General features: G+C 42.7%; 4 protein-coding genes across 6 annotated transcripts; 1 reads left to right on the forward strand and 3 right to left on the reverse strand.

The window, feature by feature from the left end:
- Positions 1–341: 341 nt before the first annotated feature.
- On the reverse strand, positions 342–9,798 carry LOC117734670 (calcium-binding mitochondrial carrier protein SCaMC-3-like). 3 transcript variants are annotated; one of them, XM_034538915.1, is made up of 11 exons: positions 9,498–9,798; positions 8,282–8,498; positions 5,842–5,965; positions 5,623–5,710; positions 3,262–3,373; positions 2,845–3,003; positions 2,587–2,739; positions 2,391–2,504; positions 2,083–2,250; positions 1,855–2,002; positions 342–1,606 (listed from the first exon to the last, which is right to left on the reverse strand). In XM_034538915.1, exons 2-11 carry the CDS (start codon positions 8,474–8,476, stop codon positions 1,395–1,397), a joined length of 1,473 nt encoding a protein of 490 aa, XP_034394806.1. In that variant the 5' UTR covers positions 8,477–8,498; positions 9,498–9,798; the 3' UTR covers positions 342–1,394. The 3 variants fall into 3 exon arrangements, with proteins under 3 accessions (XP_034394806.1, XP_034394798.1, XP_034394815.1); XM_034538907.1 differs by having other exon boundaries at positions 9,502–9,797; XM_034538924.1 differs by lacking the exons at positions 5,623–5,710; positions 5,842–5,965; positions 8,282–8,498; positions 9,498–9,798 and having other exon boundaries at positions 2,845–3,006; positions 3,262–3,371.
- A 799-nt stretch (positions 9,799–10,597) lies between these two features.
- Positions 10,598–12,944, forward strand: si:ch211-196h16.12 (regulator of G-protein signaling 5). Its single transcript, XM_034544301.1, has 5 exons — positions 10,598–10,970; positions 11,067–11,123; positions 11,205–11,257; positions 12,299–12,462; positions 12,557–12,944. The coding sequence occupies exons 1-5, from the start codon at positions 10,927–10,929 to the stop codon at positions 12,722–12,724; spliced, it is 486 nt and encodes a 161-aa protein (XP_034400192.1). The 5' UTR covers positions 10,598–10,926; the 3' UTR covers positions 12,725–12,944.
- A 586-nt stretch (positions 12,945–13,530) lies between these two features.
- On the reverse strand, positions 13,531–15,282 carry c1h19orf53 (chromosome 1 C19orf53 homolog). The gene is made up of 3 exons (XM_034544314.1): positions 15,138–15,282; positions 14,375–14,430; positions 13,531–14,248 (listed from the first exon to the last, which is right to left on the reverse strand). The coding sequence occupies exons 1-3, from the start codon at positions 15,226–15,228 to the stop codon at positions 14,102–14,104; spliced, it is 294 nt and encodes a 97-aa protein (XP_034400205.1). The 5' UTR covers positions 15,229–15,282; the 3' UTR covers positions 13,531–14,101.
- Positions 15,283–15,382: 100 nt separating this feature from the next.
- Positions 15,383–25,060, reverse strand: mri1 (methylthioribose-1-phosphate isomerase 1). The gene is made up of 6 exons (XM_034541296.1): positions 24,521–25,060; positions 23,397–23,620; positions 21,822–21,991; positions 21,566–21,742; positions 21,251–21,475; positions 15,383–19,520 (listed from the first exon to the last, which is right to left on the reverse strand). Exons 1-6 carry the CDS (start codon positions 24,650–24,652, stop codon positions 19,387–19,389), a joined length of 1,062 nt encoding a protein of 353 aa, XP_034397187.1. The 5' UTR covers positions 24,653–25,060; the 3' UTR covers positions 15,383–19,386.
- Positions 25,061–25,636: the final 576 nt, after the last annotated feature.

Genomic DNA, 25,636 nt, shown 5'->3' on the forward strand with positions numbered 1-25,636 from the left:
CAGAAAATATCTGATCAATCATATTTGTTGGGAAACCATGAGGGGCAACTGAATCTGCTTTTTGCTATTATAGTTGCATTTGCTTGTATAATTATTAAACTGCACAGGCAAAGCTACTCAGTGAACCCGTATTTAATGGGCGAGTGTAACAGTAGAAGTGTAACAGCAGCTAAGAATGACGTTCTTAGCTGCTGTTGCTGGGTAGCTAAGGTTAAAAGGGCTGAGCCACTTAATAAGGACAAATTGGTACGTACTAGTGCAGTGATTTTCATTAGGCTGTCATGTCTACAGAAAGCTACCACGTCCCAACATTTCAGTTCTTCAGAAAAAAAGCGCACAGCTTTTATTTAACAAAAGCAGCACCAGCCACGCATTTATTCGCACATGATAAATACTGACACATCAAACATGTTCATTGGCATTAAATCTAATTTCTTATTGTTTTTAATGATATAGACAACGCTAACACTTTACCTTAGTGTTGAACTTGCACATTGTGCACACATAGTTTCTGAAAATACTGTGTGGCACTGGACCCTGTAGTGTTTCAAACTTTGGAACATTTATAAAACATGATCATTTTAGTTTGAGACGTAACTATGAATCCTCTACACTTCTTGATATGGCTTTGGCAGTTCCACTCCTATAAAAAAAATAAAAGTCCGTTGGTGTGCTTTACGCAGTAGTAATCCTTACAGGAATGACCAGATTGACAGTGTCTCCTCCTTTTTTCAACATCCTGTGTTTCAGTCATCATTGGAGAGGTAAGTTCAGACATTTGTGTTGTTTTACCAGTATTTCTGTACTTGAGTGTTTGTGACATTTGTTTAAGACATGTCAATCAAAGTTAGAACTCTGTAACTCCAACGATGTGCAGCGACTTCAGCTTCCCTCACGTACACAACAGGAAGTTGAATCAGTCCTCCTATCAATCATGTATCTTCTCTATATACCACCTATAGGAGAAAAAAAATAATGCTGTAGGAATGTAACTTGGCCTCCTTTACCTGTTTGTTTCCAGGCACGTTCATGCACGTCTTCATCTGTCCAAGTCAATGCAGAAGCAGGAACCTGAGGGATTAGCTTTCACACAGCTGCATGCACTGCAATGCAATATATCACCCAAGTAACTCATCACAGCAGCTGCCGGTTCAGGGGAGGTCCTCCAAATGTGAGGCTTTGACAACAGATCCTATAAAATGATGATCTATTGTTTTTTTCTCTCTTTCCTTTCATGGTCTAATTTCCATCCCATCATCCTCATCCTGAACACTCACAACCTGTGATCACAGGTCCATGTATTTATCCACAGTCACGGCCCATGTCTTCATGCACTGCCAACCGATCTGTACGTGCTTGTAGTTGAAAGCCACCTCAAACCATCAAACCTTTTTCTACGCCTTTTCTTTCCCACCCCTCCTACCCTCAATGTCCACTCCCAGGACTATCCTTGTGTATTCATAGACGACGTAGGACACGCTGACAGCAGGGATGACTTTCAGCAGGTTGGGGGAAATGCCTCGATAAAGTCCGGCCACACCCTCCTGCGTCAAGATGCTGCGAAGTGAGGCCAACATGGAGGGTTTAGGGGCCCCCTTCACTGAAGCTGAGGGGAGAGACACAGATGAGCAACAGTCTCTCACTATATGTGACTCTATGGAACTGTGGCATCTGGTGCTAAAGCACATGAGTCGTGTTTGCTCTTGATTCAAATTGTAAGTTTGGATAACTAAGTTAAGAGGGCATCATGGTGGTTTTGCTTCTTTCTTTTTTTTTTAGCTCATCAACTACATCTGTGGTGGACAATATAACGCCCATCTGTATCTATATTAGTATGACCACAGTTATCCTGACCTTGTGCCTGCATTCGAGTGCGGATCAGTGCCAGCGGGTAACTCGCCAGCTGTCCACAGGTGCTGGAAACGGCACCACAGCCGACCAGCACCATGACCCCTGGGTCAGCTAAACCTCTGTTCCTGTTCAGCCAGGCAAACTTCAGAGTCTGTGAAATAGAGGGAGTGAGAAGAAGGAAACACTGAGGAGATGCAGTGCGACAGCAGTGGGCTTTTATGTATTTCTGACCTCGTAGACAGCCAGGTCGATGCCTGCGTAAGGGACAATACTGAGCAGGTTAGGTACATAGCCTTTGTAGAAGGCTGTGACACCTTCTCTCTGAAGGATCTGTTTGGCACAGTCTACTATTCCTGAGTACTGGCCTGTCTTTCTAAGTGTGAGACGGGTCTTCAGCACCTGTGTAGAGAAGAGAGGAGATAGAAAGGAAACAAGGAGGAGGAACCGAAAAAGAAAAGACATTATTAATTCCACTCGTCACGTGTTTTCTTGACACTTTATGAATGGTATCTTGTATGTGCCTATTACCCTGATATTACCTCCATTGGGTAGATTGTTGTCTGAGCTGTAGCTCCAGCCAAAGAGCCGGCAACAAATCTCTCATGAACCCTCAGATTTCTTGTCTCATCTTTGCTACGCATCAAATTCTTGATCTAGAAGTTACAGAGTAAAGGAATTAATAAAGTAAACCGAATTTGAGAGAGTTGTAATCATGAACAAATTATAATACTCCACCTGTTCATAAGCGGTGAACTTAATAGCAGTTTCTGGGGCAATTTTAAGCACATTGATTCCATTGCCCCTCCACATCGACCGCAGTCCTCCTTCTTTCAGCATGTGCTGAAAACCGCTCAGCACATTACCTTTAAAATCAGCGAAACCATGAACCTGGAAGAACAGAGTCAGAGAGGTTCATCTCAAAGCTCTGTGCCACAAATCCAAAATAAGCTTTTACAAATGAATGATCTAAGATATGAGATCATTCTGACTGACCTGGCGAAAGACTTTGAGGCGGTCTAAAGGGGCAGTCCCACTCCGAGATACAGATCCAGCCAAGGCTCCAGCCATCAGCTGCCGCCACACATAGCCAGACTTCTTCTCCTCTTCAGAAAAATCATCTGGGACTGTCAGCTGCTCTCCTATATCCAACATCTACTGAACCCATGGTGTAGTGAATGAGGACCAAATATTATGACAAGAAAGGGGAGAAAGCAAGAGGGAAAGAGTTGGAACAAAAAAGGCACCATGTGTGATAACTCAAACTCTTCAGTGTTTCACTATAGACAACAGAAAGCACTGCAAATCATGTGGGTTTGTTTTGCAAGCATTGCTTCACAGATGCTTTAAGCCAACCATGTCATCATTTAGAGCTACACCAAGCTGTTCTTGTTCAGGTGTGTGTGATCTCACCATAGAGTGTTTCCAGTAGCGCGCTATGTCCTCCATGTTAGTGAGACGCTTAAACAGGAAGAAGTCTCGCCACTCATTCCAGTCAATGGTCATGGTACCGTCTTTGTCCATTCTGAGTAATGAAAAGTATTCATAGACAGTAGAACCGATAAGGTACCACTGAGTTACAGCGGGTGAGATCAATGATTTAGAAATAGCATTATGGAATCCTTTAATGCCGTGGCAGTAAAACAATTTATGAGAAGACGCTTCTTGGCTTTCTAAAATCTAACCTAAATCTACAAAACTAATGCTGCTTTTAAGACACTAAAGTAGGAAATGCAACACTTACACAAAGTAATAGGACAAATAAAAAATGCAGTTCAACATTCAGGCACCAGGTGTAGGAAAGTTGTGAAATTATCTTAACTTTGAAAAACAACAGCAATAGAAAATAAGTCTAAGTACGTAAACTGGAAAAAGGTTTTTCAGCCAACGACCCCTCGTCAGTTTGGAGAAGCCTGGAAGTACTCACGAATTACAAGAGACCATACACTGAGGACAATCACCGACTGGCTGACAACCTGAATTTCTTCTACTGTCTGTCTACTGCAGGTTTGATAAGCCCACTTCCACCCCCCCACTCCCTCAACTGCCCCATCACCAAACAACCACCTACACCCTCTGCCTCCTTCTCACCTCTCCCAAACAACCCCCCTCCGGCACTGAGGATCTGCGAAGAGGATGTGAGTCGGCTCTTTCACAGACAAAAGAGCAGTAATGACAGGATTAAATGACTACAGGCCCGTCGCCCTGACGTCTGTGGTCATGAAATCCTTTGAAAGACTGGCGTTGAACCATCTGAAGGACATCACAGGGCCCCTGCTGGACCCCCTAGAATTTTCCTACTGTACAAACAGGTCGGTGGATGATGCAGTCAACATGGGACTGCACCATGTGCTGCTACACCATGACTCCTCAGGGACATATGCAAGGGTCCTGTTTGTGGACTTCAGCTCAGCGTTTAACACAATCATCCGGGAGGTACTTCAACATAAACTCTCCCAGCTCAGCGTGCCAGCCTCCACCTGTAAGTGGATCACTAACTTCCTGGACGCAGCATGTGAGGCTGGGAAAAACCACATCCAACCCGGACTATCAGCACTGGCGCCCCCCAGGGATGTGTGCTCTCTCCACTGCTCTTCTCCCTCTACACTTGTACTTCCTGCGCCAGCTCAGGAAGTACAACCTGCCTCAGGAGCTGCTGATCCTGTTCTACTCCGCCATCATCCAGTCTGTTTTATGTTCTTCAATCACTGTGTGGTTTGGATCGGCCACCAAACAGGACAGAGACAGACCACAACGCATAGTCAGGTCTGCAGAGAGAACTATTGGTTCCAGCCTGCCCTCCATCCTGGACTTGTACACCTCCAGAGTCAGGAAGCGGGCTGGAAAGATCACTACAGACACAAGATGTTGCAACTCCTCCCCTCTGGTAGGCGCTACAGAGCACTGTACGCAAAAACCACCAGACACAGGAACAGCTTCTTCCCACTGGCCGTCCCTCTGATGAACAATTAATCAGACACATCCATCTGCACTACTTGCACTATCACCACTTTCTGCACCAACATCCCCAATTCATTGTCATTGTTGTTGTTTTTATATTGTACATACCTGTTGCTACTCTGTTGTCTTTAATATCTTTTTTATATTTATCTTGTTATTTGTATATTACATGTATGTACGATGAGAGCGTACGTATAACCAGAGCTGATTCTGATTCTGATTCTGATCTTAACTTTGAAAAACAACAGCAATAGAAAATAAGTAGCATGTAGCTCAGCGGACTGGGTAATTGTGCCATTACATCAACAGGAGGAGGGATGGACTGGAGATGTGCATATGGAGGGTGGAAAGTAACATGTCTCTAGCCACTTACTCAACACACTGGGAGATCAGTTTTAGGAAGAAGTGGCATTTGTTTTCTTCAACTGTGTTGGTTCACAAGACAAATGACTAAATAGTACCTTGGTTGTTGGTGTGACATTGTAAAACAGTTACACTCACTATTTGCTGTTGAAAGTGGGATTCTCAATTTAAGCTAATCCTTCAGCATGGATGTTCATATAAAGTGGTTTCTGAACTACCATGCAAGCCAGTGAAGCTGAAAGCACTCTACTATATTACAAACCTGTATTGTCATTGAAGCCGATAGCAAGTAAGACACTTTTAGACTCAATGTTTCAGCCCAGGTATTATATTAGTATATATTGGAGGTAATGTGCATGAATTTTCAGTGTTGGGAGTTGTTAACAGCCAAGCCAGGTTTGTGGATGTTCTCACTTCAGACCCTAATGTGGCGTATAATCAGATATTAACCTTTGCAGAATCCTGGTGGCATCCTTAAGGCTAATCTCCACACCAACGGTGTGTAGAGAGTGCTGGATCTCTGCTGCATCTATCTGACCTGCAAACATCCACCAGTCACACACAGTAAGAGACAGAGAAGTCAGAGCATGGAAAAGATAGTTATCTAAATATGAACATTTTCAAGTAATAGTGCCATCAATTATTATTTCAGCTGTGGCTGCTACAGACCGTCATTGTTCCTGTCCAGGCTTTTAAACATGAGTTTGAGCTCCTTTTCATGGGTGCGAAGATACTGGGTGAACTCTTGAAAGTCCAGTACTCCATCCTGGTTGGTGTCCCCGGCCTCCACGATCTGAAAATACAGAGAGCCAGGTCAATGAAAAAAGTATTTGGTCGGGGACTGACAATGTTACAGTTAGCCAGACGGTAGGTTGTAAAGATTGCAAAGGTACAAACATGCTTTAATAAAACAACCTAATATGCATTTTGTCAACACTTTTGTTTTCCCCTATCCACACCAGGATCACCATATAATGTTGTTGGATTATTGTAAATGCAATATATGATTAATTCGGTACAACAGAATAAGTTTGTCTCGTTTATCAGTGTAAATACAACAGAGGTGACCCTGACTGCTGCAAAATACCACAAGATCAAGATTGCACTCCATGTTTGTAGTCTTTAAATACTCCTCTACCTTGCCATCTGTTGGACATATAATGCTACATCATGTCGTCGAGGAATGACCTACATAAAAAAGTGTAACACATTCTAATGGTCTAAAAACATAACATAATATTGCCTCTATGATTGACCATGCAGCTGGGAGCTCGGCATTTGCAGTTGTTTATGACAATTTACTTGAAAGTCTTGTTAATTAAATGGAGTGTACCATTCATAAAAATGTTCACCTATGCTTTGGTATCATTATTGAAATATTGTCAGAAAGTATGGAAAAAGTGGGCCCAGCTAGATATACTGTTATATAATCTCCAACATAGTCTAAATCAGTGGTTTCATAACCTTGATTTATGACCTAAAGCAAAGCTGCCTATTTGTGGCCCCTCATCACCAGTTGTATAGGTCTGCTGGTTGTGGTCCCAGACATTTGAAATGATCCTTTACAGAAAAAAAAGGATTAAAGGAAATTCTGAAACTAATTGAATTCAAGTAACTTTGTGTGGCAACCAATGTTTACTACAACACAAAATACATGTTTATTAAAACAGGATACAATCTGTGAAAAGGGATCGAGTGTAGGACCAAGAGAAAGGTTATCGTTCTCGTCTTACAAAGTCCTATTCCTTACTACTAAAATAGACAGCATACTGCCCTTTACATGCACACACACACACACACACACACACACACACACACACACACACACACACACACACAGATTAACATGTAACATGTACTTTGTGGGGACATACATTCACACTCATGAATATATATTCACATTCACAGAAGCAAACACACACAGAAGAGAGAGAGTGAGAAAGTAACAGTGAGTCTTCTTGACGACCCACACACTTTTTGCCAAAACAAACAGTCAAAGACAGACTGACGGGAGAGAGACAGACTGTGTGTATTCACAATAAAGTTCTGCTGTTGATGTCCTTGGCTTCTGCTGTTGCACAAACAGAAACAGGTTCAACATACAGAACTAGAAATGTGCACTCAGTAGACCTCCACCAGGTGTGTCTGCAACGACCACTGCTGTATTGTTTTAGTATCACCATTATTTCCAGTACATGTCACATGTGTGCTGATTGGCTGGCTGGTGATGCTCAAGTCACATAATCCCACTAATAGTAAATCCATAAAAACATCAACATAATATAATAATAATAATGATGTAATAATAATGTACATACATACTTACAGGCACAATAAAAAGAGTAGTGAGTGACGAGCATCAAAGGGTGTTTAAAAGGTGTTTTGAGAAAGTGTGAATCACTGCAACCACGTGAGGTCCTTGAGTATGCAGCTATATACGAACACCCAATATAATATGCAGTTTGGTGCAGCAGTATGCAAGATCAGCCATTGACAGACATAGAGATGCACACTCACTCACATATGCCAAACACACAACCGATCACATTATTTCCTTGTGGAGATAATAATGACAACAATGGGATGATTCTCACAGCAGGCCTTCACTGGATGTTTAATCAATGTGGAGAAGAGGTATCATGGGTGCTCTGATTCATATTAGAGAAGGAAATCCCTCTAAACAACCTCCTCTCTCTCACACACTACACAACAACACAGAAAGAGAGAGCCAGACATTTGTCTAACGGGTTAAACCATATCATTGGTTGACACAATGGTGTGTCACCAGTCTAGCCAGATGATTGTAAACATGCCACTTCGAGTTGACTTTTTAAGCAAGCAGTACTTTATGGAACAAATAGTAAACCACCTCATTTGTTGGTCAAATGGGCCTCTCTGTGCACGTTGTTCAAAAACAGTTTTAGTAGAGAACAGATCAGGGGTAATTTATTGATTGACTGATGGAGATAACGTGTCAGATGACAAGCCCTACCGAAGAACACGCACAACTGTATTTGTTTGTGTGATACAATGTAATAAATACCCACACCCCACGCCTCTGCAGGGTGTCCCAGTAAACAAACAGGTGGGTTTGACACAGGTTTCTTACCTTCTCCAGGGAGCTTTTAGAAAGCCCTCTGCCTGCCAGCCCTGTCCGCAGTTCGAGGATGTCGATGTGTCCATCTTTGTTGAGGTCCAGCTGATCAAACAGCTGCGCCCAGCGCCTCTCCCTCTCCTGGTCCGGATCAGGAGATTTTCTGTCCTGGCAGTGCGCCGACAGGGACCAGGTCCATTGGGGTCTCATAACTGGTGCCAGTCAGAGTAAGCTGATGGTATACAGGGGCATCAATTCAATCAACACAATGTGACACAGAACAGACCTTACATTTCTAGTCTTAATCCCACAAATATGTCCGTGTACAGCAAATTGATTCAAAGACCTTTGTAAAAAAAAAGTATGTCTAATCAAAACATGTGATGTATATTTACATTGTGAGACTAGTGGTTCCCAACCTGGAGGTAGGGGAAACACGCTTCTGATGGGTCCTTAAAGGAAAACTCCATTGATTTGACATAGCTATCCTTAAACATTGTCAGACTCACACTGCTTTATTAAAATTGATTACAATGGATGCAGTAGAACCAGATAAATGTGTTTTTATTCCACGTTCTTCTTCCCTGACAAAACATGGTGCCTACATTGCCCATAATGCAACTTGACCACCAACAGTCCAGTTGGAGATTGGGGTGAGTTATGCTACAGTTGGCTAATGTAGACTCAAGCCTAAAAGGTCTATTTTGTAAATGACAATTTAACAATTTTGGGACAACAATTAGGCAATCCTATACAGATAACATAAGGAATACAATTCACTGGTTGAATGGACCACAGCTAGTAGACTTATGACACCGTTGATAAGGGGTCACAAACAGACATAGACATATTAATTTAAGGGGTCATAGACCAAGACCACTCTATGTAATCTAGACTAGATTACATTTGGCTGGTTTACACTGATTATACCTTGTGTCCTCCAGCATAGGGCATAATGCCTTTATGCCCTATGCTGGAGGACAAACTGGTAACGTTTATTTTTTTCAAGGTCTGAGAAATGTCTTTGGTCGCTAAACATAAGAGGAGTGGAGCAATAACTACTCTTTGGTGACATTGTTAGTTAAGATCTCTAGCTCGGGCATATTGACGCAAATTGATCCACAAATACGAGCCATATACAGCTTCCATCTGAATGCATGACCGCGTTCAACTTGATCCTCACACTGTGCTGGTCTAATAACAAAACGCACGATCCCATCGCGTGACTCACTCACTGTCTGTTTATCTCCAAGTCGCGGCCCATGGTCGGATGCAGGGGATCCGGAGTCCGGACCCAAGAGGAACCCGCGCTCCGGAGCTCAGTTTACTGCGTCGGGCGAGACGAGCACGTCCCACCGGGTGGTGTCGGGTGGTGTCTGGTGGTGTCTGGTGGTGTCTGGTGGTGTCTGGTGGTGTCTGCGTTCACCGCCACTGGACGGCTCCGTCTTGCAGGTTTCACAGCGACTCTTGTTGAAGAAGCAGGAAGCGGGTGTCAGATCCGTGTGCGCGTGGTGAACACCCAGCTGCGACATTGAAGGAGGACACCACAGACACGTCAACAGTATATATAGGCATTTATGGTTGGCCACTGCTCATGTCGTGTCCCAGACACGTATTGTTTATGATTGATGCCTGCTGAAAAAGGACGGAGCTTTCGTCTCTAAAATTGTTAATATAAAAATCCTCTTTTTCAAAATTGCTTCCATGTATAACAAATATATGCTAGGAGGCGAATTTGGGAGGTGCACTCCTTAAAATGTACTATAACACTAACACGCACACAAATACACACACACACAGACACACACAGACAGACACACGCACACACACACACACACACACACACACACACACACACACACACACACAGGCAGTGACAAATAGTTGAACACAATTTGACATTATGCCTGAAGTGACTTTTTTGTATATGATTATAACATAATTTGCGGTGATGTGTACTGTATAGACACAAGTTGACTGCTGAGCACCACATAAGCAGAGTACACAATTAAGAAAAGTTACAAGTCAGAACAAATGGAAAAAAGAAGAAGGAAAAAAGCAGAACAAATGTAGTGGTATTATTATTATTATTATTATTATTGCAAAGGTGCTGAATTCAATGGTTGGGTGTTTTGTCATATTTTGCCCATATCCTTGTCCTCCAACAAGCAACACTCACTTCTCCACCCTGCAGTCCTCTGACTCTCCAGTGTTGAGTGATGTTGCAGGCCACCTGCTCCCCCCTCTCATCGCTTTAATCTCTTGTGATAAACACTCTAAAAGTCAATTTGGTTTTGATTAGGACTGACTTTCACGACAATTACTGAGGCCTGACCACACACACAATAGAGGTCCCCCTGCTTTAATGTTCTCATTATATGTGCTGACTTGCTTTCTATCTCCTGATAAAAGGCCTGCATGGTCAGTAAGCACGTACACCACCTCTCTCATTCACCTCTATTCAGCTCTCGTCTCTCCACCTGCTGGTTTGCGAGGAGCAGATTGACAGATCAGATAGCAAACAGGTAGGCTATACTGTATATAAGAGCAGCACACTGTACTTTGGGAGGCTGACTGATGAACTCTGAATAAATTGTCTCCTGGGATCAAATAGGCTGTTCATTTTTAGCTCTGCAGGTTTTCTCAAACTACACACCTCAATGTGTAAAGGGCTCTCCTCCCTGCCCTCATCATGCCTGGAGAAGTAAGTATACGCAACTGGGCCATCGTGTTTTCGACGAGAATACGTGATCCCCTGACTGCAGAGTTTGTATTATGAAGTGTTATATGTGTGTTTCAGGGCAAAAGAGATGCGGGTGAAGTTAAGCCACCTGGCTGAAACGCACCACAAGCAAAAGTAAACCTACTGAAACCTTTATTTCAAATAACTATTCGAGCAGTGAAGCTGAATTCGGACCATTTTTGTCTCTCTTCTCAGGGTTCAGGATGGAAAAGCTCTTCAGGACCTGGACACTCTGCTGAACAGCAAAGGTAAGGAAGTTATTTCCTTTTTTTCCTTTTAATACCGCTTTCAAAGTCAGTTCATTGTTTCAATAACACGTACGACAGGTATGTTTTAGAGAAAACATTTTGACATGTCACAGTAGGAAAACCACAAGCTTAAATGATAAAGTGAATAAAGTCAGAATTGAACTCCGTGAGCTGCTTCAGTTTCAGGATCCTAGTATTGTGCATGCTGGCTCACCGTCACAGTACGGAGCCATTGTTAATCTTATTAATAACACCTGTGCTTCTCCGACAAGTCAAAATGACTGCTGTGAAAAAAGTCCAATGCTTGTTTTAAAAATGTCCTCCACGTATAATTGTAAAGAAAGACACTGTGTTAAGCTGCACAGCAGGTTGTTTCACACTTCGGTCTTGCAGTACTTATGTCTGTACAGGTCTGTTCATACAACCGTAATCCTCAGGAACGTCACGTCGTCCTCCACAAGGTGCAATAATTGAATGCAACAGTGGCTGAAAATGACTGTGGTTATAGCAGTCCCATGTTGACTGCATCATCCACCGACCTGTTTGTACGGTAGGAAAACTCTAGGGGGGGGTCCAGCAGGGGCCCTGTGATGTCCTTCAGATGGTTCAACGCCAGTCTTTCAAAGGATTTCATGACCACAACTAAGATTCACTATAAAATTAACTCATTGACAATATTAAAGCAAAGAAGAAATAGCACATGCTCCTTCTTGCAAATAAAAAGTTGATTTCACATACAATACAAACCTACAGACATATATTGCTCAATTCAACACATTCCTGCAGGGTTTTTTTGCTCAGCTGTAGGTGGTCTGGTAGGACCAGTAGCTTTGGGGGCCGATGTTACCAAACTCCAGTGAGGCACTATTGTGTAACTGATCTTGGACTTCTCCACACAACATTTTACTATCACCATAGTCACATAGTCACACTTATATGAGACTATGTAAGATATGATTTTGACGTTTTGTGGTTGGAGTTGTTTGCAGCATGCTTTTCCTTCTCATCTCGTTTTCCTCCCTTTATTCTTCTCTCTCCCAGTTGGTCGGCAGGCTTTCCGTGAGTTCCTGCGCTCAGAGTTCAGTGAGGAGAACCTCGAGTTCTGGCTGGCCTGTAAGGACTACAGGGTCACTTCTCTAAACCTGCAGAAGACCAAGTCCAGCAGCATCTACTGCCAGTTCATCAACCCTGACGCTCCACAAGAGGTCGGCGTAGAGGAGCGTGATGGGATGTGTGCAATCAGGATAAAGACACAACGATAATTAAAGAGCTTCTTCTGATAATCCGTTTTCCCCTCAGGTCAACTTGGACGCTGAGACCCGGGAGGCTCTGTTGAGTGTGACAGGCTCTCCGTGTGCCGACACATTCAGCAATGCTCAGCAGAGAATCTACAACTTGATGGCCAAAGACTCCTTCCCGAGGTTCCTGCGCTCCCCTCACTGCATGGAGGCCATCAAAGCTCTCTAAGCAGACACTGCTCAGTACCTCAGACCTGCTTTAGAAGTAGGTGCTGATGAATCTATACATCTTGTTATGTTGATAGCATGTTACCACTTAGTTTAGCAACTAGCTTGTTTTGTGATTGTTTTCCATGACAGTGCTGTCCTAAAAAAGTCTCACATATAAACCTGAATTATGAATCTACATCGCACCATGAGCAACATCCACAAAGGGTTTAAATAAATACCTCTTAAACGACAACTCCTTATGTGGTACCTTCTGCACACCAGTATTGTTTTCATACATATTGTAAGCTCTATTCTTTCATACAGATGTGAACGTTGACATTAAAACGGTTCAGTGTTATCACTCAAAAGTTTGCCGTCACAGCGCTGGACTGTTGCTAAACTGGCAGCCTTAGAAGACGATGTTCATTCAAGACAACTTGGAGCAGCGAGTGGCTCCACCTTGACTTTTGAGTTCAAAGCCAAAACGGGGTATAATGGTGCATCACCATGGTAACATATATATTAGTCAACTTTAGTTTTCTTCATAAAAACAACCATTGTAATTAGCAGTGTTTTTCATGTATTAAAAGCTGCTTAAAGCTGGTGTAAGGAAGTTAAACAAGTAATAATTCTAATAACTATTTATCTTCAAACAACAGTTTTTCACCAAAACTAAATTTTACAAGATTATGAGTAAATACATGTTATAATTTACCTTCGCTCAATACTAATTTCCACTGAACAGAACGTGTCAATTTAATTTAGTATTTGTTAACAATGTAACATTATCAGAGACTAGAAAAGCATAAATGCAGATGTCCTGCGTGCATATTCAGTAAAACTTTATTTCACACTGTGATGGTCAACGTTAAAATGTGTAATTTATACGTGGTTCACATGCATGCCGAACCGTGGGGGGATCCGTACGGATGGACAATGATCCGTTACACGATTACTCGTTTGTGCCTCTTTGTCACCGATATTCAGCAAATAATATGTGCATGTGGGAGCACTGGGCTCTCAGTGGCTCACAGAAACATATGGGTTTATGTGGGAACGCCACCTAAGATTGTCAACATAATCTCCGAGCCTTAATTGAGCTGAGGTCTGTTCTTAAAAAATGAATATCTCAAAGGATTCTCGACAGCGACAGGTTTAAGATTCTTAGTTTTTTACTATACATTTATTTGTAAAAGGACAAACTAATAATTAGCATCTGTGCAAGAAGTGTTCCGACTATATCAGCCTGAAGTCAGCGGAAACATTCAGGGATCTAAAACAACACAGCGCTGGCATGCATCTTAAATACAAGTCATAGGAACAATTGTAGATCCCTGATCCCATGACTAAGACCAGCGGTTTAGACCCGCTCAACCTCGGGTCTGGGTATCAAACCCTATTTGGAGCTGGTTCCTGGACGGGCTTCTCCGGGCTTGGCTTTACGTTCGGCTCCTTTGACCAAACTCAGTGGCTTGTGGAGGGATAAGCTGGCCTTCTGGGTCACCTCCTTCTCAATGTTGTTCCTGATGGCAATCTCGAGACCCTTAAGGGAGCAGCAGAGGTCATGTTTAATTATAGTAATCAGTCAGACTCACTGATGTACTTACTGTTAGATTAATATAATCAGATTGAAAGAGAAATTCACGCCTTTTGTTAAATGTGTACTCACCTTCTTCAGCTTCTGTTGCTCAACGACTTGAGTCTTTTTAGGTGCAATGCTCCTCCCTTTACAAAAAAAACAACAACAATAACATTATCAAATTTCCAAATGCTATTGCAATCAGTTTAACAAATGAAATAATAAAAACACACTTTCACCATCCTACCTACTTTGGTGGTCGGTGTTTTTGGCCTCTGTAGCACAAACTAACTCACCCAGAGGGGTACCTGTCTACATCAGCATGCCTTGCCGGGTGACGTGTGCTCGTCATTAATAGTGTCATTGTCGTACAGCTGCATCTGAAATAAACGCCTATATGCTGCATATTCCCCTGGCTTGTTCAACAATGTTGACGTTTTATTATTGCAAACATAGCGACACAAATCAAGAGCAGATACTCACTCAGTGGTTTCCTTTGTGACTATCCAACACATTTAAATAGATATGTTTAAATAAAAGTAGAGCGAACGTTAAATCAACCACGTTAAAGTTACCTGCGTCACAGCTCTTATGCCTTAATAGGGTTACGTTAATCCGAGGCTGAGTTTAGTATTGAACAGTGCTTTGAAGGAAGGAGGACAACAGTTATTAAACCATGTCCTGATGTTTGTTTGGTTCTGGATGTTGTAAATATTCAAACACAAGTCATTATTTTAGCAACGTGTTTAGCTGTTTCTCGTGCTGGTCACGTGTTGATGCTGTTTGATAAAATAGATTTCACGACACTGTCATCAGCATATTAAAACAATAAAGTTATATCTTTAATTCATACCTCCTTTCCTGGGTCCTTTCGCTTTGTTTTGATGTGGTTTTTTAGCGACTCCTGGCCGCGGAGTTTTAAACTTCTTTGAACCTTGAGCCATTGTTGCTAACCGTAAAGACTCGAAGCTGTTCTTCTTCTTCGTTGTTTCAAATAGTAGTTGTCTTGCCTTTGTGTTGCATTGGCGCCACCTACAGGAGTCTCGGCGTAGGTTACTTTAATGCAGTGTGCTTGACAGACAAAAGACTCATTTATTTCACTGTGGGGTTTTATTCTTTTTACTTTATTGATGTGAAAGAGAAATCTCGTAATTCATGACTGCACTTTACAGCATTATATTCATGTACATATATATTTAAAAAATCCAGTTTTGAACCATTTCCACATTACAAAATGAACCCAAATAAAGTGATAAATAACAACAATGACATACTTGCACTTAAAGAGGCCATCTGAACAACACTCCTTCCATCCTAATTGCAGGCCATACTAATCATTGAGAATTAATACAGATACACCTGCTTTGATGAATTAAATCAAAGTGGAAAATACGTGGCAAGCGGCGCTGAATTTTGGCACCTTTGTCAGGTGTGTTGGGTGTCTTGAGGTTGGTGGAACATCTTTTTAAAAGGAGTACTATATTGCTGTGCTTCAAAAGCATGGTGTAAAAACATAGTGTATTCAGCTGCAACACAACACTACACATTGGTCTAAATCTAGGCTACTTTGGTAGACTAAAAGCCTTGCCAAAAATGATGTCACTTTAGGTTCAAGATACAAACATTAGTGAGATGTGATTTTTTTCTTCTACAATCTGTCAATCTGCTTTGCTGCAGCCTGGCACGTTAAGTGCATGTGTTCATGCATTTCCGTGTTTGAGTCCGTGTAGAAAGACGGAGAGGTAGTGTGTATGGTTGAGGAGGCCTCCCCAGTGTGGTGTACTAATGGCCTAGTTACTAGGAATCACAACGTCATGAAATAATATTAAAAAAACACAGCCAAACAGTTAGAATCATGATGTATAGACAAACCAAAATCTCATACCTCTTAAAGATTTAGAGCGAAAAATACCTGGCGGATCTGACGGCCACAAAAGTTGCTACATACGTCTGAAACATTGTCTAAATTTGCCCCCCAATTAGGTGATGTCTTAAACTGTACAAAATAAATAATATTCAAATGCACAAGTGTCTTTCATGCTTGTGTGTGACCCAACAGCATCTTTGTGAGTTGGGGTTTGATGAGTGGAAGGAGGGGGAAGATGGAGAGTGAAGGAAAAAAATAGCTTATATTACAGCAATATTTGGACAATGATACTATGGATACTGCAATTAGTATTGACATTAAGCTTTTCTATTTTAGGGTCTTTGCTCTTGAACTCTCAGTGGTCCTATATAGTGGGTAAAGTTGTGTATTGGTCACCTGTTTAAATGAATTAAGTAAATGACAAGTCCACAAGGGCGGTGTTTGAGGTCAGAATGGGTGTCAAGAAGGCCGATTATGTTCCCAAATCTCTGACCAAGCTCTTCTCCAGATATCTGTGGGATTGGCGAGATGGCGGTCTGGCTACATGACATAAACCAGGGTGAAGAAAGGGCAGGGGGGGCGGCTGTCTCTTCGGTCATGACACATCAGGGAGTTATATCGGTGCTGCACCTGTAAGGCAGTGAGCAGTGTGGGCGAGTCTGGCCCAGTGACATTCAGTGCAGTGAGTAGATGTGTCCCACTCAGATCGACATATTTACGACTTTTCTAAGAAGCCTCTAAGAACAACAGTGGCATTACATGATCACTGGCCAGGTGACAGAAGTGCAGGAACTCAGTCACACACCTTCTACAATAACAGTCTACTGGTTATGGGTAAATATGAGGTCAATGTCAGGTATTAAAACAGGTTGCTGCAATGCTATTTTAAACTAGGAAGTCGAAAAGTGTGCAAATGTAGCACTACAATTGATGATCGATATACACAACTTATCATTTCAGCACTACACAAATCAGATAATTCAGAAGATTTTTTCTGCCATCTTCAGGACCTCAAAGAGTTAAACTCGTAGCTAAGAGGGATCGAAATGGATATTAAGGAGAAAAGCCGTTTGTGTAGACCTACAAGTCTTCGTGTCCTCTCATGAAGTTACGAGGGATTAATCAGTCAAAACATAAAATATGTCCTCACAAAATAAATATTACATTCTGATTGTTGGTGTTGCAGAGCTCTCGGCAGTGTGGATAAGACCCCATAATCATAAAGGAATAGTTCACCTCAAAATAAAGATAGTCATCTTCTGCTCATCTCAACCTTTTGACTATTGCCAAAGTGTGTATGGCCTCACTCGTTGGCCTCATATTTCCCGTCATAGACTTCTGAGGAACTGAAGTCAAACCCATTACAAATATAAAAAAAGTCAAATTAAATAGATGCATGTTTCTTTAAACACTTTCAAATACCTGCATAATGTCAAGACTATGGAACTTTAAGTCTGTATTATTTGCTTTTTTGGCCACCTGGGGGCAACACAACAAGGTGTAAAGACAACATTGACATATTACCACATATACAGTTAAGGCATGTGAGCAAACAGTTGCTTATTCACACATCCTGTGGACAGAGCAACATAATCGTTCAGGCATGTGCAATATTTGCTCTCATTTGGTCTCCACCAACTCCTGAGGAGAATATAAACTAGTAAGTCACTTACTGTGTCCGTCAGTTGTTTGGTGCTAAACGGGGAGTGTAAAGTGGGTTTACCACAGCTTCTTAAGAGGGTAAGGAGTGCCACGAGTGAAATTAAACAGTAAAGTTAAAAGTCTGTATAACTAAACCACAAATTAACTGAAAGAAGCAAAAGCGTGAACCATCAGAGTTGAACGACACTCTATTGTTCTGATTAAAATCTAGTTAAACACACCTTCAGTGGCAAGCAGAGTGCTTCTAAAAATATCAAGATATTAAGTTATCGTTTGAATATTATTATTTTAAATTTTTCCTGGATGTAAAACAATGTTTTTTTTTTAAGTAACTTGAGATAAGCCTGAAGCTGGTATTTTGTTGTGCACAAACATTAGTTAAGTCTTGACTGACATGCAAGTGAGCAGATGACCAAACTTTCATTTTGGGGTGAACTCTTCCTTTAATGGTGATGCCTGTATTACACAAACACAACAGCATAACAGACCTCTGAGATCACAGCTAAAGCTGTTATGGCAAAAAAAAAAGACACACTCCCCTCCCCCTCCTCATTCTTACAGAGCATCCTGTGCAGTATGGTGAATATCTGTATGGTGCTGAAATAATTATGGTTACATATATATAAGTACATTATGAGAGAACAGGTGTGGTATGATACAGTACAACTGGGAATAGCAGGATACAAACAAGGAGTAAGGTTAAAATACAGCCATGTATTTTTCATAGGCTTCAGCTGACTTAAAAAGGTCAATTCAAAATGTTGCCGCACAGGGTGAAAAGTTAAAGCGAAATACAAAAGTATTTCGCTTTAACTTTTGCTTAACTGTTCATGTCCCTAAAATCTGCTTGTAAAATGTATTTGAATTATTAATTTGGATTATTCCTCTACAAAAGGTTTCTATGCAGAACAAAATTAATTAAATGTTAATATAACATTTTTTTAAATGTCAAATTTGATTTCAAACAACCACATTTTTGGTTAAAATAGCAGTACATTTCACTAGCAGGGGTTAGTTTTCTACATATGTACACACTACCAGCAAGAATATGTATATTTACAAGTGGGTAGCAGCATTTTAGAAACCATGGCTGATAAAAAAACACTACTTCTCTTAAAGAAACAGACTTTTTGGAAGTTTATTCCTTTGTAGAATTACTTCATATGTTTTTTGCCAAATAGAATTGATGGGATCGAGTCCAGCTGAGAGTTATCTGTTGTTGCAGAAGCTACTTAGAAAAAGAAATAGGCAGCAAGAGAGAAGGAAAGATGGAAAGGAAAAGGTGAAATGATCACACCACAGAAAACAAACGGGACATAAAAGAAAGGGGAGACTGCACATGTGTGTCTGCTTGACTCCCTGCAGTGAATGCGTGTGTGTGTGTGTGTGAGAGAGACTGAAGAACGTTTCTTCTTCTGTGTGCACCACTGACATGTAGCAGTGACTGTGCATCGACCAAAAACTAAAGCACAACAATGACAGTGTGTGTGTGTTCTGTGATGAAATGAGTGTCTGAGTGTGTGACGTTAAGGTGCAGTGGTGCACACGGACCAGCAAGTGGGGCTGAGTGGATCTAGAGGGCAGTGAGGCGGCCGGTGAGCGCTGCCTGGAGCTCAGAGGGGAGGAAGACTCCCAGCTCTGTGATGATGCCTCCTGTGATGAGCTGGTGAGGAGTCACGTCGAAGGCCGGGTTCCACACCTCGATACCTGCAGTAAACAGGCGGGAATAAGTGACATGTTACAAAACAAAATTACTCGAGATCAGTGGTCAGCAGATGAACCCCCTTAAGTAACCATTCATCTACACGGCCATTTATATTAAATTTAAGCTATCCGAGTTAGCCATTTATCCTATTATGTCTAGTCAGTTCACCAGCTATTTCAACTTGTATCCATTAATTTCAACCACCCGTTTGAAATAAATAAATACCTAAAATAACTTTATTCTATCAGTTTGAGCTGTTTATTTTAACCATTATGTAATTTAGCTAATTCACCAGCTACCCATTGTTAGCCAACTATTTCAATTGATTATGTATTAATTAAAACAAACTGTTTATCGGATACTTTGAGCAAACTCTTTAAACCATTATCGCTATATTATTTATTATTAACTATATCAACTGTTTATTCATTCATTTTTGTTTATTTTAAATCATCGATTTATAATTTATCCATTATTAATTGGCAATTCAGGAGTTTCATAGCCAACTTCATCTATTCAAGCATTAGCTTGAGCTAAACTGCTAAAATAGTTTTTTGACATCTTTGGAGCTCAATGGCAGAGAGGAATACCCTATTTCAGTCTTTGGCTACACAGGCAACGCTTCAATTAATTGCCATGTACAAGAAGGACCAGAGGAGTGTGCGAGAGGAGAAACGTAATGTTCAAGCACACATCCTCCTCCGGGGGCCAGTGTGCTCATTAAATGTGTTCTTTAATTACTGTGATGTCACTAAACACCTCTCTGCTCCGGCAACGTAATTAGACATTGAATGACTCAATTCAGCGCTAACAAACCAACCTAAAACACACGCAGGCCCAAACCCAGTCTCCACATTCTCAGACTTTGAGGCTCTCTCAAAGTCTGAGGGTTTAGTTCTATCCCACCGTCGACTGTTTGAGTCTCTCGCAGACATTTTGAGCCCTTTATGAATACTTTCTGTAAATCCGCATTTCTGCACTTTGCCTAAGGGAATTACCCACAATTCATAGCAATGTGATGTTAAACAGCCTTGAAGATGTTTGAGGGTTGAGGATTTAAGGCCTTTGGGGCCACAATGTTTGCTCTTATGGACTCGTAGAATCTGATGCATCAGTCTGTATGGGTTCAGGGTTCAATGCAATTATGCAGACTTTCTTGGGGGACTTACCCACAATTCATAGCATTACAATGTTAAAAACAATGACCAGGGAAACACTTATGGTCTCGGAGTTTAAGACGCTGACTATGAAATGTAGCATCTCTTGTTTAAATCTGGGCTGGGACCTTTATTGTATGCCATTCCCCATCTCTCGACAGTCACTATCTAATAAAAAAAGACATCAAACTAATGAGGAACTCAAAACATTGAAAGAGATCTCATGAACAGGTTTTGATAAGAACAAGACAATAACTTTACCAACCAACACTATACTGGCCAGAGACATGCCTTTGCCCCCTTTCTCAGACAGCATGTGGAGCCCTTGCACCCTCTTTAACTCCGATACTGGCAAGTGACGTCAATCAAAGTCTGTGAGGGTTCAGTGCTTAAGGCTTAGGAAACATTGGAACTGGGCCACGCTGATCCATCTCTCCAAGCCGGAAAGTGTTCCTCTCTCGAACTCACAGTTTGTACCCGTTCCTGTCATTTTATACTTCTAAAAACAACTTTTGTGCCTCGCCCTCCCCCCAACCCCTTGTAAAAAAACACCAACATCATAATTCACTTCTTACCTGGGGCAGCAATGGGGACTCCGTTTATACTGGTGAGCTCCTCAGGGGGACGCACTTCGATGATGATGTCCCTGCCACTCTCCAGGCTCAGGTCGCATGACGTGCTGGGTGCGGCCACATAGAAGGGAATCCCATGGTGCTTTGCGGCAATGGCCAGCTGGTATGTGCCCACCTTGTTGGCCGTGTCGCCGTTAGCAACCACCCTGTCTGCACCCACCACCACAGCTGAGAAAGAGAAGATGATGGAAAGAAAGTTAGTGCTAATAAAAGAAGAACGTTTGAAAAAGAGACAAGACACTGCACACAAACACACACCTGTGATGTCCATTTCTCTCATGGTGAGGGCTGCCATGCTGTCTGTGATGAGTGTAGCGGGGATTCCCTCTGCTACCGCCTCATAAGCCGTCAGTCTGGATCCCTGGTTGTACGGCCTCGTCTCTGTGCAATACACGCGCTTCAGCCTAGTCAGTGCGTGGAGGCTTCGCACCACACCTACACACAAACAGTCGTTATTAAGGTCTCAACGGCATCAATATTTCACCCTCTCCTCACGCCGAGGCTCCAGTCCTACCGAGTGCGGTCCCGTATCCAGCCGTGGCCAGCGAGCCGGTGTTGCAGTGTGTGAGGATGGTCACGGAGGCCCTCGGAACGCCAGACAGGATGTGCTGGGCGCCATAGTTACCGATCTTCTTGTTGTCATTGACGTCACGCTCCAGCATGTCTTCGATCCAGGCAATTACACTGTAGGAGGGGGCCCAGAGGAGGTGGGAATTTAGAGGAGGCTCCATCTGCCACTGTGAACTTAATGTGTCCATCAGGTCTGCAGTTACAATATGTCTGCACGTTTCCCTGTGCCCCTTTCTCAAATTCATAATCTTTTTCTTACCTCATCGTTCCTTGCAGCATATTTTTTCTCATGTCATCCTTCTTTGTGTTTACTCGGTTAATCCATTATATATAATTTGAGCCACTCTGCATTTTCTTAGCCATCCGTTTCACAAACATTCCTCGTTCAACTCACAACTAGTTTCAACCCAACGTGTTTGTGCTCCGTTCAGAGTAGTTTCAATCTCCAAAGCATCGATCCAACTTTTCTTTTTTTTCCAGGTACATATTCTGATCTCTCAACTCAGGGCATATGCTGATAGAGGTTTTATTTCCCCCACATTTAAAATCTGTATAACTCAGTTCGTGGAACTTATTTAAATCATCGTTATGTGATCCAACATGAGGGACTGTTGTGGTGTGAAGTTGTTTGCCCGCTGTAACTAAAGGACTGCATATCAGAAGCTGGCCTGTATAACGACATCAAAAGAGAAACTGTATCAAATGTGGATTGGTCACACCTGGTTGATACCAAATATGCTTAATAAAGTAAATATTTGAGCCTATATCTATCCAGCGTCCTGAATGAGTGCATCTCTACCCAGAAATTGATTTATTGTCCCAACATGACTGCCACTATTGTCCTGGATGTTATTTTTACACCAACATCTGTCAAAACGTCATGTGTTCTGCTCCTTTCCTGCTTGTGCAGCTCTAATCAACAGTCCTGTGGAGCAAATTAACTATCAATGCTGAACTATGACCAGTATGTCAGTGGGAATGGATGAACGTTAATACATTTAATCTGTGCTCTAAACAAGGCAATTATTCACAGACTAGGCGGACTCGTGGGAAACATTTGCAGTAGGCCCCAAATGACTGTGTTTGTGGCAATTTAGTCAAACACAAACATTACAAAACAAATCTGCAATTACAAGATAGGCTAATAAGTCAGATGCATATCTTTCATAGTCACTGTCTTTTTAGTCCTTCCGTTTCCTCAGACAAGGAATCCTTGCTGCGCTCCAGTCATGGGTTAATAACAATGTTTAAATAAATAGAATAGTAAAATACAGCAACTTCTGAAGACCCCATTTGATGTCACTTAATTAAAAATGTTATCAGCTTTGGTTGGATTTTGAAATGTGTTTTTTTTTTTCATGGAACAAGGATTGGGAATTTTGTCCCCCATCACTTAAGAAAGGGTCTGTGAGTGTTAACGTGAAACACCCACACCCATCCTTAAATCAGTGTTTCAATTAATCAAATGACCACAAACCAACCCTCAAACAATGCGGTCATCGTCCTCTAACCAGCCCACCTTTCTCTGAGCTGCTCCGAGTTCTTCTCCATGCTCTCGTTCTCAGCAAACTCCATCAGCTCGCGGGCGGCGCGGCCCATGTTAACGGCGGTGGGCCGAGCTGAAGTCAGGTGACACAGAGACTCCCTGATGAAGGTCACAGGGTCATCCCCCCCGGCGCCTGCCCGCAACTCCACAGCCAGGCTCAGACAGCCGACGATGGCGATTGCCGGGGCGCCCCGCACCTGAAGGAGGAGGAGGAGGAGAGTCAGCATCACATGGTGGTCTTCATCTTTGATCTCTATGCCAACTTCCAACAGATTTCTCCCAATGTTTGTTAGGGTCTTTCCACCACAGAGTTGTAAGTGGAAGATCAATGAGCCAAACATGATATCATCCGTCTTCTCCCTCTACCATTAGACTCTATTATTATCATGACATCACCCTCTCCGCTTATGAAACATTCCTTCACTCTGTCTCACACTCACACACAATCAAAAGTGTAGCTTGTGTGTGTGTGTGTGACAGAGGACAAAAGAGTGAATATCTGCTCAGCCCTAATAAGTGAAAATGTCCCTGGCTGTTGGAGAACTTGAACACGCAACTATCTGAGCATCCCTGTGTCCGGCTTTCAGATGTGGAGGGAGAAACGAGCTGGAGGTGTCACTGAGTGCATCGCGAGACCCAAACTCGAACAAAAACCCTGGCAAAGGTCATTAATAATTCATCAATAATCTCTCCCAAAGAAAGAGGGGGGCATATTATTCCATGGGTGGGTGGGCTGTGTGCAGATGTCTAGTTTGTCGCACATGACAATGTGAAAACTATACATAAAGGATGGTTGTGTGTGCGTGTGTGTGTGTGTGTGTGGGGGGGGGGGGGGGGGGGGGGGGGGGGGGGGGGTGCTGCAGGTGCATCCAAAACAAAAATACAGGCCAACAGCGGGAGCTCCGCGGAAGGCATATGGCAACACATGCGTGCAGCGGTGGAGCACAAAAGACCCGACGAAGAAAATGACACGCACGACGGGAATAAATGCACAAGCAGCGGGCATGCGGGTCGCCTGGTAAGTGGGAGAGGAATCCCTGAGAAGGGTGGGGGGGTGGGGGGGGGAGGGTGTTGAGAGAAAGAAAGGAGCTCCGTACCTTCATGGACTTGATGGCCTCGTAGGCGTCCTGCACCGAGCGGATCTCATCGTACACGGTCTGGTGTGGCAGCAGCAGCTGGTTGAGGATCTGCAGAGACCCGGACCGGTAGCGGATCGCTTCCAGCGTCATGACCGAAAAACGAGGCGCGATGGTGGGAGAAATAACACACAGGGGGACTGGTTGCGGGCGGGCGCGCGCACACGCACTCTCTCACTCACACTCTCGTCACACACACACTTTCAAATACGCTGCTCCTCTCTGTCCCTCTCTGTCTGAGCGGATACACGTTGGAGTGACGGCGGCCTGGCTGTCGGCAGTCCCGGTAGCCGTCGCAAGGAGAAGAAGCGAGGAGGAGGAGGAGGAGGTGCGGGCGGGTGGGTGGGACGGAGTAAAGGCAGGAGGAGGTCTGCTGTGTTGCACGGGAGGATAGATGGGGAGAGGAGTGAGAGAAGAGCTGGAAACCTTCACACACTGACAGACAAGCGGGGACGCAGACACGGAACCACGTGTTCACCCGAGCAGGAAGCCCTCGTCTCTGTGTCCACGCCCACCAAAGTCTCGCGGGTTTGTCCAATTTTACCAAGACTCCCTCTTGTGTTCCTGGGCACCATCCCCCTCTCCTCGTTTCTCCCTTTGTCAGGGGAAATTTCACATTCAAACACGTTATTAGCATAACACCAACGCCTCGAGCCCCCCCCCCCCCCCCACAAAAACTGCAAGCATTGTCTGTAAAAAGATAAATCTATTTCGTCTTTCATTTGATTGTTTTTCAAATTTGGTTGATGATATTGGTTTTACTTCCTACCACAAACCGAACTGCTATGTGATAATTAATAGTATTCATTATTACAAAACCAACCAACATTGTGCCTTATGAAAGCTACTCAGGAGAAAATTGTTGGAGTGGAAAGTCGTTGTCACAAACTGGGTTTGCATATCTGATGGTGAAAATACAAAAATGACCATAAAGCGTTATTACACCAAATAAGTCACTATTTTATATATCATTTTCAGTTACACCCAGTTCAATCAAAAATGACTTCCAGTTTCAGTCTGCTGTGTTTCTCCTGGATCTTAATACTAGGAAGATGTTTTCACACTTTTTGGGGGATT

The sequence above is a fragment of the Cyclopterus lumpus genome, chromosome 1 (assembly GCF_009769545.1).
Source record: "Cyclopterus lumpus isolate fCycLum1 chromosome 1, fCycLum1.pri, whole genome shotgun sequence".
Classification (NCBI taxonomy): domain Eukaryota; kingdom Metazoa; phylum Chordata; class Actinopteri; order Perciformes; family Cyclopteridae; genus Cyclopterus; species Cyclopterus lumpus.

What these genes read in the sequence shown, in the direction of transcription:
- LOC117734670 (XM_034538915.1), bottom strand. Translation starts at nt 8,476, where the DNA reads ATGAGACCCCAATGGACCTGGTCCCTGTCGGCGCACTGCCAGGACAGA. An exon ending in GCTACTGGAAACACTCTATG is followed by an intron (nt 3,004 to 3,261) that starts GTGAGATCACAC and finishes TGGGTTCAGTAG; the next exon opens with ATGTTGGATATAGGAGAGCA. An exon ending in GCCTCAAAGTCTTTCGCCAG is followed by an intron (nt 2,740 to 2,844) that starts GTCAGTCAGAAT and finishes CTGTTCTTCCAG; the next exon opens with GTTCATGGTTTCGCTGATTT.
- si:ch211-196h16.12 (XM_034544301.1), top strand. Translation starts at nt 10,927, where the DNA reads ATGTGTAAAGGGCTCTCCTCCCTGCCCTCATCATGCCTGGAGAA. An exon ending in GAAACGCACCACAAGCAAAA is followed by an intron (nt 11,124 to 11,204) that starts GTAAACCTACTG and finishes CTCTCTTCTCAG; the next exon opens with GGTTCAGGATGGAAAAGCTC. An exon ending in CACTCTGCTGAACAGCAAAG is followed by an intron (nt 11,258 to 12,298) that starts GTAAGGAAGTTA and finishes TCTCTCTCCCAG; the next exon opens with TTGGTCGGCAGGCTTTCCGT.
- c1h19orf53 (XM_034544314.1), bottom strand. Translation starts at nt 15,228, where the DNA reads ATGGCTCAAGGTTCAAAGAAGTTTAAAACTCCGCGGCCAGGAGTCGCT. An exon ending in GAAAGGACCCAGGAAAGGAG is followed by an intron (nt 14,431 to 15,137) that starts GTATGAATTAAA and finishes TTTTTTGTAAAG; the next exon opens with GGAGGAGCATTGCACCTAAA. An exon ending in AGCAACAGAAGCTGAAGAAG is followed by an intron (nt 14,249 to 14,374) that starts GTGAGTACACAT and finishes TGCTCCCTTAAG; the next exon opens with GGTCTCGAGATTGCCATCAG.
- mri1 (XM_034541296.1), bottom strand. Translation starts at nt 24,652, where the DNA reads ATGACGCTGGAAGCGATCCGCTACCGGTCCGGGTCTCTGCAGATCCTC. An exon ending in GAGAGAAATGGACATCACAG is followed by an intron (nt 21,476 to 21,565) that starts GTGTGTGTTTGT and finishes TCTCTTTCTCAG; the next exon opens with CTGTGGTGGTGGGTGCAGAC. An exon ending in AGTCCCCATTGCTGCCCCAG is followed by an intron (nt 19,521 to 21,250) that starts GTAAGAAGTGAA and finishes TGTTTACTGCAG; the next exon opens with GTATCGAGGTGTGGAACCCG.